This window comes from Plutella xylostella, chromosome 17 (assembly GCF_932276165.1).
Source record: "Plutella xylostella chromosome 17, ilPluXylo3.1, whole genome shotgun sequence".
In the NCBI taxonomy this organism is placed as follows: domain Eukaryota; kingdom Metazoa; phylum Arthropoda; class Insecta; order Lepidoptera; family Plutellidae; genus Plutella; species Plutella xylostella.
In genome coordinates this window covers 236,957-255,963 of record NC_063997.1, presented here as the reverse complement: position 1 = coordinate 255,963, position 19,007 = coordinate 236,957, and the positions used below count along the sequence as shown (strand labels likewise).

Genomic DNA, 19,007 nt, shown 5'->3' with positions numbered 1-19,007 from the left:
CCTCCGATTAAACACAAAGTTTGATTATTCATTATTATTTTTATTATATATTATTATATTATTATTTAATTATTATTATTTATCTAATAAATTAATAATATAATTTATTTAATTTTATATTTTTTTATCGCCCTAACTTTGAGTGACTGCTAAGTTAATTATATTTTACTATACATAGGAAATATTCCATTTTCAAACATAATAAACTCATGTCTAGACGAATGTCTACGTAACACGTAATACACGTGTCAATCACTATAAATATTAGGAACTTACTCGCATTATGTACATGTAACGTAACGCTATTTTTATGTATATTCTTAGTACATATATTTATATTCATGCATAATGCATAGCTATCGGAATAAAAATTTCAATTAATTGCATTGCAGCCCGAGCATAACTTGGCAGAGTTGTTCAACAATTTATGACATTTGAGATGATAGGGCGTCAGTGAGTGATCGATGCGCTATATGACATACAATAAACTATTCATCATAATTTTTCCTGTAATTCTTGGTAGGTATACTAAATTATATATGTATATTGGGATTATATAAACTATAGTACATAACTGGCTGTATGTGTCATGGTTAGACGTGTTTCATATAATTTAATTGTATTTATACCTACTTTAAGCGTTTATAAAAATACCTAGCTAATTATAGTGTACTACCCCGAGAAACAATTGTATTGTTCGGGGTGTTATGCATAAATGTATATGTTTTGTTTGAAAATGAATAAACGATTTTTTTATTGACACTGATTTTATAAAGTTTTTGTGTAGGTATATTATAAGTAGGCTAGGTATGTATATATGCATAGTTCTATAAAATTAATTCAAAAACTGCTCAACCGATTTCATTTCAAAAAGTCCTACATCTTACTCAAACTCAAACTCAAACTCAAAACTCAAAATTTTTTATTCATCGTACAAATATAAAATTTTCTGATGAACGTCAATTTTTACAAATTACTCTCCGTTCGGATAAGGGGGGGCTCTTTCTGTCTAAGGAGAAGAACGGAGGCAAGAAACTCCTGAGCCATCTTTTCAAAAAAAAGACTTAAAACTAGTTGGTATACAATACATATAAGCTTAATAATTATTATTATAATAATATGAGCAGAGCTAACTACTTATCACAGCCATGCATTAACGTCCTCTAAGTAATCATCAATTTTATAATAAGCTTTTTTACTGAGTTTCTCTTTAATGTAACACTTAAACTTATTCTCTGGCATTTGAGCAACTTCTGCTGGAAGCTTATTATAAAATCTAATACAGTACCCTAAAAACGATTTATTAACTTTCGCCAGACGCATCGCTGGAAAAGCCAGCTTATGCTTGTTCCTAGTATTAATGTCATGATTACTGCCAATTGTATCAAAAGTTGAAATATTCTTTCGTACATACATTAAATTGGAAAAAATGAACTGACATGGAACTGTAAGGATGTTAATTTCTTTAAATAGTTCTCTCAATGAATCCCTGGAACCAAGTTTGTATATAGAGCGGATGGCTCTTTTCTGTAATACAAATATAGTTTCAATATCAGCTGCTCTACCCCAAAGCAAAATGCCATACGATAATAAGCTGTGGAAATAACTAAAGTAAACTAATCTGGCGGTTTCAACGTCGGTCAGCTGTCTAATTTTCCGTACAGCAAAAGCTGCGGAGCTCAACCTTCCAGACAATTTTTCAATGTGAGGTCCCCACTGTAACTTTGAATCTATAGTCATCCCAAGAAAGACAGTATCATTGACTAGGTCCAATTTATTCCCATCTAGAATAATGTTAGTATCGCATTGTCTAACATTCGGCAGTGTAAATTTAATACATTTCGTTTTCTTAGAATTCAATAGAAGATTATTAACGGTAAACCAATCGTGTATGTCAGATAGAATTGAATTAATTTCATTAAAATTATTTTCTCTTCTTTTAACTTTAAAAAGCAAAGAAGTATCGTCAGCAAATAAAACTATATTAGTCAATTTTTCAACCATAAAAGGCAAGTCATTAATATAAATGAGGAATAAAAATGGTCCTAGAATAGATCCTTGAGGGACGCCTATTTTTACATGAGCCCCCTGTGATTTAGTATTGTTAATATCGACCCTTTGTTGTCTCTTGTCTAAATATGAAGATATCAAATCTAAAGCCTTTCCTCCTATTCCATAGTATCTAAGTTTCGAAATTAAAGTCTGATGGTCTACACAATCAAACGCCTTCGACAGATCACAGAAGACTCCAATAGCATCGTGATGGTCTTCCCAGGCGTCAAATATGTGCTTAATCAACGCAGTACCGGCATCGGCTGTTGATTTGCCTTTTGTAAAACCATACTGCTGGCTATGAAACAATCGAGCATCATTGAAATGCAAAAGCATCTGACTGAGTATGACCCTCTCAAATATTTTACTCAAAACTGGAAGAACCGAGACAGGCCTGAAATTTGCAGGGTCCTCCATATCCCCACTTTTGAACAGAGGTATAATTTTACTAAATTTCATAAGATCTGGGAACACACCTTCAGCGATACATTTATTAAAGATGTTAGCTAAAATTGGGGCGATTTTATTAATAATAGAAAGAACAAATTTAACTGACATTCCCCACAAGTCTTCAGTTTTCTTCATATTTAATGACTTAAATGTTTTTATAATAGTTAATGTATTAATATATCTGAATTTAAATTCCTTATCGGTTGAAGGTGCGTTCTCCTTCGTCAGGGTTTCAGCTGCTGCAGCCGAAGAATCCAGGTTACACGTAGTCTCTAAAGGAATGTTCGTAAAAAACTCTTCAAAGACCCTCGCCACCGCATCATTCGATGTTATAATGTCATTGCCTACCTTCAAAGATAAATTTGTCTCGCGTGTTCGATTCTTCCCCGTTTCGTTATTAATAATAGTCCAAACGGCCTTAGATTTGTTAGCAGAGTCTTTAATCTTGTTATTAATAAAAATTGTCTTCGCACAGTGACAGACACATTTATACATCTTGCTATATTTCTTCACATAAGATTGAAAGTCAGGTCGGAGTATGAATGTTTTCATCTCATACAGATCATATAATGTCGCCCTGCTTTTGCGAATACCCTCTGTAGCCCAGTCACAAAATTTAATTTTATTGTCAATCAAAACTTCCTTCGTTTCAAAATTACTCTCAAACTCATCAGCTATTATCTTAAACAAGTTACTATACATCTCATTAGAATTGCAATCTAATTTAACATTCGGAAGTTTTTCGTCTAGTTTCTTCAAGTAATTGTCAATTTTCTTTGTAGTAATCGGTCTGCATCTCACCTTAGTTTTATTTGTCTTGTCAGTGTTTACTAAGGTAATGGTCTGCCCACTGTGGTCTGACCTCAGACAATTAATCACACTACTGTCTTTAAACTCACAGTTACAGAATATGTTATCTAGACAAGTGGCTGACGTGGGTGTAATTCTAGTTGGTTCCAGAAAAACATTAAAAAGATTAAATGATTTAAAAAGTAACAACAATTTCGACCTATTAGGAGAGTCACCTAATAGGTCAACATTAAAGTCACCACACACTATTACTTCCTTTTTACTATTGGAAGCTAACCTTAGAACATCCTCCATAACAGTCTCAAAGGTAATAAAATCACCAGTAGGTGGCCTGTAGGTACATACTATTATATACTTATTAAGCTCTGCACATGAAATTTCTATATGGTGTTTAACAGAAAGAGCAACTATATCCTTTCGTTCTTTACATTTACAATTTTCTTTAAGAAATATAAGTGACCCACCATGCTCGTTGATATTTCTGTTAAAACAGCTTATAAGTTTGTAATTTTTTAATTGGAACATCATTTTATTCTCGTCTAACCAATGTTCTGTGATACATAAACAATCAATGTTAAATTTTTCCGAAAATAGTTCTATTTCTAACAATTTAGAAGAAATACTCTGAATATTCTGATGTACCAATTTAAATTCATTCTTAAATGTCTTGTCCTTCGATAGTTTTGAGCCGAGAGAGCAGTGAACTGAATCAATCTTTATATCAACGCTATGATGCTCTCCCGTTGTCTGAAAATCTAATTTAAATCTACTGTACTATTTTCAGTATTACTACTGACGGTGTCAATAGGGACACAAGTTTTCTTCGTTATAATGCTTATAACTGAGTTAATAAGAGGAGCTACTTCTGTAGCTAAACGTCGTTTCTGATTTAAGGACAGAAATAAACTGTCCCAGGTCAACTTAAAATTGTCTACATACAAATTAGTATCAAAGAAATTGATACAGTCAGATTTATAACACGCATTGTACATATTTTTATTTAGGCTACATGTCATATAATTGTATTTGTCAGGCAGTGTGCAAGAATAAGGAAATGCACAAACAAATATATGTTTTGCAGGAATGCTTTCTAATATAGCAAAACTTCTATTTATATCAGAATTTGACACACCTAAACTATTTCCCACCATAATTAATATAGTAGTTTTTTCGGTGTACTCCATCACCATTATCATGCCACACTGTCCCTGAGTGCATCGGCGTACAATACAAACTTATCTAAATTTATAGATTAAGACTAAAAGACTAAATCAAAATCGGTTACACAAGCTAAAACATTACCACGCACAAAAGTAATAGGTACAGCTTATTTAGGTACTTAATTACATCCTTTTACTTTGATCATAATATTTTGCAGTGTTTCCTCAAAACAGTGATGTTTCTACAATGTTTGTTTCCAGGTATTTTCCAGCGAGGAATGTCTAATAAGAAATTCTTAATAAATAAGGAAAGATAGAGAACTTTGCACAAGATATTCTTCTGCCTTAAGTTCCTAAAAATAGTATAAACGACTCTCATCTCAGAATAGGCAGAATGTAAAAAAATATATAATTCATATGCTTGCATAAAAATCTCTAAATGTTCTACATAAGTATTCGAACTTTGCTCCCGCGCAGTGTATTGTTACATTTCTGAAAGCTATTTAGTTTATGACTGTGTTTTGTGACAACGACCCTGTTATTTACATACCAATCTGCCTATATGGTGCCTTTGAAGACAATATGAAATGAGATCGGAGTTGCGAAAATGAAACCTACGCAAGACTGGCGACATAACGACATTAGTGCAAGTTAAATTTGAAAATAATTGTAGAGCACTTGAAGTTCTTACACTCCTGTATCACATCCATGTTTTACCACCCACATCTCTTGCACCTTGTAATATTAGTAGCCATCCGAGTTCTTCCTTAGGGAGCCTACATCTTCTTTACGATCAGGAATTTACAGACCCCATCATTCCGTACTCCCATCCTCACCGGCGCGCTGAGATATTCGCGCGGCCGGAGTGCAGCGCCTGCTCTTGCTATCAGCTGACAGTGTGTTGTTATCTCAGGTTGGGGCTGTGCGCGTGCGATGGGCAGTGTCCCCGCGGCCGCCGCGTGAGCCGCGCGCGCCCGGAGCCCGCCGCCATGCTCAACATGAAGCTGAAGGAGCGCCTGGCGCTGGCCCTCAGCGCCGGCGCCGTGCTGTTCACGCTGATGCTGGTGGTGGACCTGCAGATGGACTACGGCTACACGGCCCGCCGCGCGCCGCTGCACGGCCGGGTGCGCCTCGGCGACGACACGGACCGCGGCCGCGGCGCCTACCTCGAGTTCAGGAAGCGCTTTCTGCAGAAGAGGTTGGTGGTGTTTTTTTCAGTGTTTTGTTTTGTGCAACGTTGTGAGGATTGCTAATGTTGTGTGTGATGCCATACACAAAGAAGAGCAGTTAGAAATAGATAAGTAAGTACAAATCCTTGTAATAGGGGAAATTTTAAGAATTTCAAAAGAATTTTCCGTTTATCTTGTCAGTTACAGTGGAGTAGGTATATATTTCAGGACTTATTTTCGTAATGCTTAACATGATAACAAAGGATTAAGTAGAGATAAATTAAAGCTAAATATACAGCTAATTCATCAACTACGTCGAACCGATTATTATTATCTAATTATGTCATTATACATGTACCTACGCAGCTACATTGTGAACTATGTAAACAAGTTTTAAATCATTTTTGTCAAGTTTGCTGATACAGGTCTAAAGGTTATAGAGTTGTTATTAAGTTTACTGTAACACCCAAATTAAACGCAAGTTATAAAATATTTTAAATATTTGGTTGAATCATATCCTTCCTTTAGGTAAAATCTGCAAAGTAAATAAACAAAAAACACATGAAACTATCACAGATAACGTAAATATATTTTGATTGAGATTACTGTTGGTGCTAGGTAAGTAAATGTGTTTTATACTAGACGAGACAGAGTATCAATAAAACATTAAAATAAATGTAAATATAAGAAACATAATAATAAAACTTTTCATACATACAAATCGATCACCTACTTTGACTAGCGGACATCGATAATATCCATTATAACAACAAATTTGATGTACCTACTCTGAGTATATTTTGCTATCGTGAGTAAATAACTTGTTATCATAACGTGTACCTACCTATATATTATATGTATATTATGTATAGTATACACTAGACGAGGTGATAACTGCCGCAGATGTATCGGCTTCATGCGTGTCCCCAATACTGGGAAATAAACAACATTCAACAGAAACAGAGATTATGTTATAATAATAATAGATCACAGTTTGAACTTTTCTAAACAAATAGGTACACAATTATGTTGAGTCACTGAAAACATTTCACCCGTTATAGATAACCCCGTGACATCTATTGGGGTAGTGTTTTTCTCCAGTGGATATATATATGTGGGGTAAAAATTCATGTTTTATTTGATTGTTTAATTGCCTAAAACTTATATTGATCTTTGATACCTCATTTGTTCAAACGGGATAGACATGAGCAAGACACTACTACGACTTGAAGGTTGTATTGTAACTATACCCGTAACCTGAGGTTTCAGATAAGTAATTAGTTCTGATTCTGATTCTAAAATAAAGAAGAATTAAACATGGATATTAACTCTATGCTCCAGCCACTTGCCAGTTTTTCCGAGCGGCTGAAAAATGTAAGCAAGGCAAAAATCTAGACGAATATTTTCATTTTCGTATAGTTTTTTTCGGTTCACATAAATTAAGTTTAATGCAGGAAATGTCCGCTGCAAGTTTTCCTTGCATTAAACTACGGCTAAATGTATAATATAATCGTAATTATGATGTGATTTGTTGCGTTGCTTTGCTTCTCATTTGCATCGTTACATTATGGATCCGCGGCGGCGGCGGCGGCGGCGTGCGCGGGCGCATCCGACCGCGAATATAACCGAGCGAGGAACATGCTCGTGATCGTTACTCAATTACTATTTATTGGTTACTCGCACATCAGATTCACTTGCATTGACCTGACTGTAAACAGTCATGAATAAAGTGTCATATACTTTTTGCGCTATCGTTCCGATATTTTTTAAAGAGTTGCTAATAGAGCACCGTTGATAGATAGAGAAGATGCCTCCTATGTGGAAAGATAATAAAACAAGTACTTATGTAAAATGGTTTTCAGGGTCACCACAATGTAAGTGCCACTGTGCAAGCTACTCAGTGTTGACCTTAGTGTGTGAGCACCCTACACCAAGCACCAATAATATTATTATCGATGCCTGCCGCGACGTATGGGTGTAAAACCTCCTAAATCACGCGGCAACAAGGCCCGCCGCGGGCTGATTGATGGAGCGCCTGCACTGCACTAGTCCGCGGTGGATGATGTCACGATGAAACGCATTCGTCACGCGATCACCGGCCAGCGCCGCCCAACTTGACTCCATGTCGGATCGGAGTTGGACATAAATTAGCGCTGTATGTTGTATTGATAGTGGAAAACTCTAATTGCAATAGTTAATAAATATTAAGTATCTATATCTCTGCTTTGTGTAGGTACACATTAATTTGGCAGAAAAAAAATCTATGAGTATGACAAACAAAAGTTATATTCTGCAATGTATTTTTTATAAGTAGGTACAATGGAACATAAAAGAGTAGAGAATAATTGAGGGCGTTGCAATCTAAGAAAGTGGCCACACTATTATAGTATAGAAAACGGACAAAAGTATCACGATACTTTAGCAGAAAAAATCAAAACGAGAAATGTTTCAAATATTTACTAATTATAAAATGCGACTTTTTGGGGAGGTTTATGTTAAGAGAAGAAATTAGTAGGGGAGAGGGGGGCAGTCTTGAATGAATTTCATTAAATCAAATCAACTGTAACTTTTATTTCATTGTGTATTTCATAATGTTTTTTTGCACTGAAACATGTGTTGGTTATCCCATTATGTAATTACTATAGGAGAAAAGTGATAGTATCACACATCGATATTTTATTACAGTTTTTTCTTGCTCAGGAAAAAGTTCAAATGTGCCCCGGCAATTCTTCTAAAACTGTGTTTACCGATTTTCCTGCAACAAATTATTTAATTGGTCAGAAAAGCAGTGACTTGCAAATTATTATGTCTGGAGAATTTATACCGACTCTTACACTGAGTTGCAGAAAGGATCTTTAAGTTAATGTCGGCATTAAATGTATTGTTGCCTTGCTTTGACAGTATACGGACAGAAAGAGACAGACATAGATTTAATGTCCACATTAGCTTAAAGTCCCTTGCTGCAACTCGGCATTACATATTCTTACACATATTTTTACAATAGGTACTCTACACGGAGAGACCGACACACATAGACACCTACAGCTGTAAAACTTATCGATACCCTTTTTGAGTCGGGGGTTAGTAAAAAAGTATCTAGACCTGATGTTTTGACAACATTAGCATCCAGACCCTGATGTCATGTAACGTTTGACACTAGTATTTTCTAACCTCTATAAGAATAACAAATACACATTGAAAGGCATTCTATTACATCAAAATAGTACTTTTTTACAAGAAATATAAGCAATGTATGTTAATGGTTAGAAATTAAGTACCTACTCACCAGTATAAAACGCTGCTCTTTCATAAACATCGTATATATTGACTAATACTTCTCCAGCCTCATTCTCCGCCAAACATCGTAGGTAAACGCTGTAAATCATCTGTCTAGCTTCGCTGCGAATGGTTTTATTCATTTTCACTTCGTGAACAAACTCAACAATCCACAAAACTCCAAAATTAAGCAAAATTCGATTTGTTTATACCGGAACAGGGCGAGTTTGACATTCAAACCATAGAAACAGACCACAAATCACAAGTTTTTTTTTATTGCCAGGTTTAAATCTGTTTAGTTCCAAAAACATTAATCTCTACTCTTTTGTGTTCAGCTGTACTTACACATAAGTATGTAAAATGGTCTATGTAAATTCAATAGCATAAGCATATTTTTAGATAGGTAGCTAAAGAAGTATCAATGGCCCTGGGCCGCGGGTTGTGCTCGCCGATGGGTCTGTGGCACAACTCATTTACATTATGTAATCGATGGGGTACATGGCAGATTACTTCACTTACATTTCTTATTACGACTGGGTAAGTTTCCCAAATATCCATTACCTCATATTATTATTATAATCTTAAGGCAGCTAAATATATTATTATTAAATACTTTATTGCACAATAATAAAATTATGTACATAGGCGAACTTAATGCTAACAGCATTCTCTTCCAGCTAACCTTGGGTGTTGTGGAGAAAGTTATAGGTAGTGCGAAAGACTGAGAGGAAAGATAATTTTGTAAAAATACCTACAAACACTAGAATACACTTACTTGTATATAATACATGTATAATAAATATATACCTATAGGTTACCTATACAATACATAAACCTAATACATACTATACTTAACTAAAATAATATTTTATATATATATAATAATAATTATCATCGTCATCACACTTACATACTACTTACAACAAAACATGTGTATTATATCAGTTAAGCTGATTGTTCTGTTTCTGGAGGTAGTGCAGACGAACCTTAGACCTAAAAGTTTCAATGGACTGCGATTGCCTTATATGCAATGGTAACTGGTTCCACAAGCGAACCGCTGACACGGTGAAAGAATCCGAATACCCTGCCGCATTATGCTCTGGGGTTCGAAAGATCATATTTCTACTTGACCGTTGAGGACGGTCAGTAGAGTCGAAGAATGAGAAGCGTTCTGTTAAGTAAGAAGGGGCATTAGGATCATACACTATACCATAGACTAGGGAAACAATATGAGCATTCCTTCGATGACGGATATTGAGCCACTTGAGTTGATTCCGAAATGTAGAGACGTGATCATACTTACGCAGGCCAAAAATATAGCGAATGCATAAGTTGTGTCGGTGTCGGTAAACCTGACATTTAACACCATTAACATCATTAAAATACAACACACTTCTTGGTGTAACTAAATAATTTTGAATACTAAGTAAGTAAAGACGTTTTTTTTTTTTAATAAAATAAAACAATACATCTGTTTGGACTCTTGAATCAAGTAATATTCAGCTATGTGCACATTTTCATATCGATGTGGATATCGATACTACAAGTACTCATAAAATGCAAATAAATTACGGAGATCAAAATTCCCTTTGAATAGAGTTTTTAATAGCTCAAAGAGTAAGAGATGTTGAGCTGGTGGCATAGGCATGCCTATCGACCAAGTGGGCATTGACTCATACAGAATACACACTTTTATTACATTATAATGTTATCTTATCACTAATATTTCCAAGGACATCATCCGGAAGATGACTATGATATCATTATGCTATTTTCTATTGTTAAATAAACATTAAGTACGTACGTAAGATATTTTAATCAAATTACCATATTATTATGTGTCATCGTCATAACGTATGCAATGACTATTTGCATACATTCAGACAGATCTTTATCAACAGTGGAAAAGTAAATTCATCAAGTGAATGTACCTGATAAATGATGACTTAATTATAGCATAAAAAATATAAAAAATAGGTAAGTATAGGCATTCTTCTACAGATGCTGTACAGTTATGAATTATATTCCAGTAAAATAAATAAATAAAATTTGTAAAACTGCTATTTTAATAACTTACTAAAGTCAGCACTATTACTACCACGGGGGCCTACTTTTCATATTGTTTTTTTATTTGTTTCCACAAAATAAGTAAGTAACTATAACTTGTTACTTTTCTAGAAACATCGTAAGTCAGGAAAAATAAAATTGATATGTTATTGTGATACAAATACTGATACATTCGTATGATCCACCCATTTTGTGCAAATTTCAACACCGGCGACCACTACCGCACACACCTCTACCAATGCAATTTATATGCACTTGTTTTTATTATTTACCCACGATGTCGTGTTATTTACCAAATTGTTTTCGACAACTTCACACCTTTCATCCAAAGTCAACATTGACTAATGGAAACAATACGTAATTTTAATGAACTTTTACGTATCGGACAATACTTTTATTAATTCGTACAGCTGCATGTTTGCTTCAAACAAGCGTAATTCGAAACGTCTAGTTTGTAACAATGAGCATTCAATAAGTGAGTTGTTGTCTGTGTGTCTGTCTGTTGTTGACTCGCAACACTTGCATGGGAATAATTATGCACCATTCAATAGCGGGTACCTACTACCTAGTGTCAACAGTATCTCCAATAGTCTTTGTTGTGTGGCTGCCACTTATTTGTCTGGTGGTTATGCTTGTAACTCTGCCGATTACAATATTGCTAGAACTGATAAGTATGGAACTCAAACGAAGCGTAGATAATAGTAGGGTTCTATGTGCTGTGCCCATTCCATATATGTTTTAGCCAATCAAATGTTCTAAGAAGTCACATTATTATAAGTCTACAAAGTTCATAGCTAATTCTAGTATATTATATAATTAGAAAAGCCAAAATTTAAGTCCTTTAACCATACTACCACAACTACAGGCAATCGCCATGATTATTACTAAGATATTATTAAAATGTAGAGATCCTGTCTTGTTTACGAGTTTTTCACGTAAAGCCTAACTTTATAATGCTAAGGTGCTACTAGAGTACTGTTACTGGGAGTTTATTAAAATGCCTTCAAATATATAGGTACCTACCTCAATTAGTTTGATACATAATTATAATCACTTTTTCGTCAAGTTAAAAGGAATTTTGCTAAACATTAATAATTGTTATTAAGTCTCGACTAACATAAATTGGAAGTGATTGGTTTGTTGAATTATAATTCAATCTATGGTTTTAATACGTTAAACCTTGTTACTTAATGTTAACGTTTGTACCTTTGTGTAGTAATACTAGTACCTATAACGCATTAACCTCTCTGTGTATTTTTCTAAATTGTTAACGACTGTGTAGCATTAATACTAACCTTAGTGGTTAAAATATGCTAGTAAAATGTATTATAAAACTAAGATTTGTTATGATAAATAAAAAAAATAAAAAAAAAATAAAAAAAAATAAGTGCTTATTGTGATATTAGAGAATGAATTTGAACACGAGTACCTGTAGTGCCCGCCTGGAGCGGCTCTTGTGGCCACAATTATTCCGTGGTAATGATTTTCATTGTAGTGGAAAGTGCTTTATCTTACAAAATTTGATTTCAATTATTCGAAATCTATTGTTATAGCGAAGTGAAGTTTGTAAAGAGTCTATTAAGAATTAATATTATAACAGAGATAATTTTATTATGCCTTAAAAATCTTTGCTTTTAATAATAACAATACTATTAATTCATAATGTAAGCCCACAAAGATTGAAAATCACTGTCTTTTGAAATCCGTAGTTTACTTTTCACGCTTTCTAGTAGAGACAGTATATTTGAGACAGAGTATTTGCACACTGATTTTTAAAGTTATAAGTCCGCCAAAAGTACCGTTCGTCCCTACTACTGCATTGTACATGATACAATCCTCTATGACTGAACCTCACCTACCTTCCTCCCCGCAGCAGCAGCGGCAGCGGCGGCAACGCGTCACGCGAGTACGAGCAGTCGGCAGCCGACACCAGCGCGGGGGACACGGCGCCCCCCGCGCCCCCCGCGCCCCCGCGCGACCCCTACCCCGACCTGCAGCGGCTGCTGGCGGCGCAGGCGGGGGGTGCGGGGGGCGCGGGGGACCACCCCGTCGTCGTGCCCCCGCACCGGGACCTCAACGTGCTGCGCCCCGACAACCCCACCATCGGGGACATGGAGGACCTCGAGCTCAGGTGAGTGTGTGTTGATGTCATGCGCTTATGTAGCAAAAACTCCGGCGGTTGCTTAAAAGGCTAAGGAGTATCTTGCAGTCGTCACCGCACCGTATAGGTATGCACGAGTAGGCACGACACTGACTTTCTCAGGCCCAGTGCCCTCGATGTCGCCAGAATGGAAGTTTGCAGTTTTGATGCACGATATTTATGGCACAATTTAAGTTAATTAAACTAAAGTTTTCGGAATAAGTACTTTTAATTGCTATTTCAATTTCTTTGCGGGGATTATTTCAATTATTACCCTCCCGGCCGACGACTTACACCGTCACGAACGAAATAGGAACAATTCTCGCGAAATGTTAATGTTCGTTAAGAAATATTAATTAAAATTGTTCCGCGAAAAACGACGCTAAAAGGACATTAGAGAGAATTTTCCGCAAGTTGCCGACAGCTGACATCCACGGCCGAGATTTATGCCGGCGCCGGAGCCACCGCCCAATTTAATTGTTACTTACCGTCCGAGGCGCCATTAAAGTTCACTAAATGGAGTCGTCAAGTGACTAGTGCGGCCACCAGCCGGCGACACACCGCGAGGGGAATCACTGATGAGCATACGCGACGCGACACCCACTCACACACCTAGACCACAGACTTACTCCATCAGCTAGTGAACTCTCGGCCAGCTAGTGAACTATGCATCAAAACCAAACAACCGCCGCAGCGGTGGGCTGTAATTTCACCAGAGCAAATATTAGGCCAAATCTCTCTGGAAATTGTGAAAAGAAAAGCTCCACCTCGTCGCGCGCTGCTACAGAATCTACAAATTCAGATACATTTTATATGAAAGCGTTTCGCTTTTAGATTATAGAACATAAAAGCATCGAAATATTATTCAAAGCGTCGTCGACCGATAGCCGGTCCGGGTGAGTCATAAGCCGGTGACCTTCCCTTATCTCGGGAGACACAAATTCTGCAGCTTTCCGCTTCCGAGATCTTATTTAAAATCCTGTTAGGAGGAGCCGCGATAGGCGCGGGTCCTCACAATAAAACTAAATGGAATGAATGCATGATGGCGTCCCGTCGTCGCCGCGTGTTTTGAAACTATACAAGGCCAGAACGCACCCATAGTGTACTAGCACTGTATAGTTTCAAGTGAAAAAAAATATTATTTTACTTGAAAATATACACGATTTGTGCGTACTAATCGCGTATACTTTCAAGTTGGGATTTACTGAATCGTTCTTGAAAATATACATTGCTATTACGCACATTGCTTGATTGGCGTACTTGTCGCATAAAATTTATACCTACATGCTGATTCTGATTTACTTAACTATTTCGGTAAATGTAAATGACTAGAATTTACTTGTTCTGCCTGTCATACCTATAGAATGTTAATAAATAAAGATGAACAAGCTCTAATTTGATTGATAAATTGATATTTATAGCAATCATACTTTCAAGTAACAATACTAATATCTTATTATTTATATGAATTAAGAGTAATACCTACTACACTCACGAGCAAAGTTCCAGTGAAGATTGCTTAATGACGCCGTCGGCAATATTAAAGTGCATTTAACAGCGCATCAAAATATTATTATAACTAACTAAAAAAGTAAATTTTTATCAAATTCCAAATTAAAATCTAATTTAAAAAAATTGGGTATCATTTGGTGTTGACTTTTTGCTACTTGGACTTATTCATTGCTCGTGAGTGTAGTAGGTATTACCGTATAGACCCATTACAGACATATTTTTCATCAAGTTTTGAATTCACCGTAATTGTCTTTTATGAATTGTTTTACACCCTCTTCTGAGATCATTTTTACAGTTTAATTTAAATCTATTTACTTTTTAACTGTACGGTGTAAACAAAAAACACGTTACGAAAACAATGCCAAGTGCGGAATGATGATGCAATGTTTAGAAAGCAATAGACTTATTGCTATTTCGCATGAAAGAAAGAGAGAGCAACAATTCAAAAGGGCTACCTGGTAACTAATCACGTATAGTTTCAAGTGCTTACATTGCCGCTTGGCACTTGAAAATATACACGATTAGTACGCAGTGGTAACTGCTGCAGTATATTTTCAAGCCACAATTTTGGCCCAACTTACTTGAAAATATACGCGATTAGTGCGTAATGGCCTTGTATACTTTCAAGTAAATCATCGCACCATTTTAATTTGAAAATATACGCGAGCAGTCCCAACCACTGCGTTCTGGCCTTGTATAGTTTCAAAACACGCGTCGTCGCCTCGTGACCGAATTCATGTGTCGTATGGAAAGGGTCGCTTGATACAATGGATTAATATCGCATACTTTTTTTCTGAATTTGCCCGAACGTAAACGTGAAATGAGATGAGCCGACATTGTAGTCTTTTTAGGCGATCTTTATACGAGCCGCGTCGGACCGCGAGGAGATTGTTCCCTGAGAGCGTCGTCGTTGATATTCCGATGGCAAATTGAGATCTAGGTTATTATGGAGCGGATTATCCTGTTCCACATTCGCTGAATTAAGATGCGTGATATTCGCCCGATTTGAATTTCCACCTGCACAGTGGCCAAAAAAGACTCGATAAATTTTATAGTAGGTGGGTAGATTCTGAGCGTGTGTTATCGGCGCCGGTCCGGTTTAGTATTCCGGTCCGGGCCGGCGCCGCGCCGTGTCCCGGCTGAAACAACACGGGCCTCCGCCACGACTCACTAGAGCTACTCGGTAAACTATGTTTGTCGGCAAATCTTGAATTGTCGCAGTGCATGGTAATGATAACTCAATGGTTTTCTGATTTTCACCTTCCTTATAAATTGACGTTCGGTACCAAGTTAACGATATAGATACATTTCAGAGTATACTATTCGTGCAACAAATAGTCTTCTTTCGACTAAGTCATCTTCTGGTTGCAGCCTAAACGCGACGAACCTGGAGCGCCTGCAGCTGAAGATATCGCAGCACGAGCTGTACGCCGCGCGCGAGCCGCTCGTGGGCGCCGTGCTGCGGGACCTGGCCTCGCTGCCCATCCTGCACGTCGGTGAGTAGAGACACACGTAGCACGGGCTGTGCGTCGCACGGGGGCCGCTCGTGGGCGCCGTGCTGCGGGACCTGGCCTCGCTGCCCATCCTGCACGTCGGTGAGTAGAGACACACGTAGCACGGGCTGTTCGTCGCACGGGGGCCGCTCGTGGGCGCCGTGCTGCGGGACCTGGCCTCGCTGCCCATCCTGCACGTCGGTGAGTAGAGACACACGTAGCACGGGCTGTGCGTCGCACGGGGGCCGCTCGTGGGCGCCGTGCTGCGGGACCTGGCCTCGCTGCCCATCCTGCACGTCGGTGAGTAGAGACACACGTAGCACGGGCTGTGCGTCGCACGGGGGCCGCTCGTGGGCGCCGTGCTGCGGGACCTGGCCTCGCTGCCCATCTACACACATCCGCAATTGTTGCTACTAACAGCTTGCCTTGTCTATGGCCTCCAAGTCCAGATATAGGGTGTTAAAGTCGTATAATCACAAGTAATACCTACGTAAAAGCTGCACCTCAAATCTAAATACAAATACCAATTTAAAATATTTGACTTTAGTGCACCTCCAGGAAAACGACACAAAAACCTTGTGTCAGTCAACTCCACAAACTTGCATTCCAACAAATATTATAATAAAATTCGTTATAATACGCAGCATCTGTTGTTATTATGATACCTACATGCGTCAGGTTTTACCAGCGAACGCAGCCTCTATCGAAATTCCCAAAATAAACTATTGATTGTATTTTCCTCTGAAGTAACCTAAAACCTTGTCGCGATTAATAACGTATGCAAATATCGTCATGTTAGGAATGGCTAATGGTTAATTTATTTGGTGTAGTCGAATCGAAGTGTCATGATGTTGGAATGTATAGAGGGGGCGGGGCTTAGCGGCGGATGAGTCCGGATTGGTCCCCGCGATGACGCGTGTATTTTATATACCTATCAGGACTTTTCTTTCGATATCTAAGTTATCTAACTGGAGTATCGTCAACTTTGGGGAAAGCTTTTTAGGTATATGTAATTTGGGCTTTTATTGTAATTGTAGTTATAACAATTATTATACAAAGTGCTTCTCTTAACTAATACAGCTTGCTTATCTTCATTAGAGCGGAGCAAATTTGTAATTACGTATAGCTCGAGCTTTTCTGACACAGTTTGTTCTGTGAAATCTGTGAATTTGCTAACGTTCTGTAAGAGTTGAGTCTTACCTTAACCTTTGAGTACTCTATACATTATTGCAGATAGGGTAAAACTACCATTTCTTACATTTTACACAACTCTTACGGCAAGCACCATTCGTGAAATGTAAGTTAAATAAATAAGAAAGTATATGTTGGATATACTTACTTAAATCTTCATCTAAAGTTACACTAATATTATCAATAGACTTAGACTGTGGTTGGGTCGAAGCGGGCCCGTGCATTGTGTGGCGACACACAGACATACGGAAATAGGAACCATTAACTATGCATCTAGCAAATAGTCCTTCAATCTGTATAGAATTCACCTAATAGAAGGAAAGCTAACATTTATGTAGAGGCGCTGTCATGTTTACCTAACTCGCATTCAAGAAGGCCGTACACTTAGTGCCAATTTCTCCATAGTCGGTTAGAGCATAACCAGGTATTATTGGTTGACTTTTGACACATCTGTCAAGAATTTTATATGGAGATGACGTATAATTTATTAACCATCCACGGTCGGTTAGATAACCGACAATGGAGAAATTGGGGCGTAGTATTCTGATAAAAGCTCACTGAGAAATGCCGAAGTCAACCACGAAAAACCTGACGATATACTGTGTTACATAGTATGAATTGAAATGAATGGGTTTCTAAGCTAAGTATTCGTAGTCATTTCATTTATCAATTAAATAAGCTAACAGCCGCAGTCCCTTTCGATTTGGACCCTAATTTAAGACACGTGGAAATAGAGTGACAAGAAGGCTCGATGGCCTGTCGATGCCCCCCCCCCCTGCTATCTGAAGTGATCCCAATTAAAGTGGAAGATGAAATATTCAGGCAGCCGCTGACCCCTCTGTCCGCCACTTACGTCGGACACGTCGGACACGCCGTGACGGACGGGAGCCCTGTCTGTCAGCGGCAGACAAATGGACTGTGTCTCTGAAAGTTGGATTACTGGTCCTTTTGACCCACAGTTTAAAAGAAGAGGGTTGTAACTTTTTATCTGTTGTTCATACATAGCTGCAAAATGCCGCCTTTTTATCGAAATAACTCTACGTCAATGTCAATTCACGGTTTTGGTAGGTACAGTGCCACAAACGTATCTGTTCCGGTGACAGATCACATAAATGTCTAATATTTCTTAATTCTATAAGATTTTAAGTTTGCTCGTATTGTTAATTGGCTCTTGCGGTGTTAACAAACCTATACTTTTACAATATAGAATTCATTAGTAAGTATAATGAGATATGGATCAATTTAGTTCGCTCTCACCGGAACAGATAAGTTTGTCGCACTGTACTTGTTTGATGTTTTATGCTGATTTGACATTGGTCATTATGACGGTACATTTTGACTTTGCGTAGGTTGTCGATTCTACGTAAAGCACATGTGAGTCGTTGATAGGATAACGATTAACGACGTATTTTATATCGATTACCATAAACGTGTTAGGTTACCAGATAACGTATCTAGGTTGGATACGATGAAGTTGGTATCATAAATTAAGTTAATCTCCACTACCTATTCGTAATCGGTGATGTGTTAGCAATGCGTTCGTAAGTTCACTTTCTTTTACTTCACCTACCAAATAATTGATAACATTCTTTTGTTATCGACTTATCGGTTAAGTACCTACTTAATTATTATTAACACAATTTTTATCTTTGAATTATCGCGGCTTACGCAGCAACAACACGTATTT

The 19,007-nt window shown here is 37.4% G+C and overlaps 1 protein-coding gene across 6 annotated transcripts in view; it reads left to right on the top strand.

Annotated features, from left to right (window-relative positions):
• The window catches only part of LOC105398466 (extracellular serine/threonine protein CG31145), a 63,995-nt gene that overhangs the window by 38,202 nt on the left and 6,786 nt on the right, over positions 1-19,007 (top strand). For 3 of the 6 annotated variants that reach the window (XR_007267222.1, XM_048626695.1, XM_048626693.1), the window contains exons 3-5: positions 5,386-5,670; positions 12,858-13,115; positions 16,008-16,132. Coding sequence is in view for 5 of the 6 variants with exons in the window: in XM_048626693.1 (XP_048482650.1) it covers positions 5,386-5,670; positions 12,858-13,115; positions 16,008-16,132 (668 nt within the window). In the remaining variant the exon portion in view is untranslated. The remainder of the gene's footprint in view (positions 1-5,385; positions 5,671-12,857; positions 13,116-16,007; positions 16,133-19,007) is intronic. The other 3 variants (XM_038108773.2, XM_038108772.2, XM_048626694.1) reach the window with 3 other exon arrangements.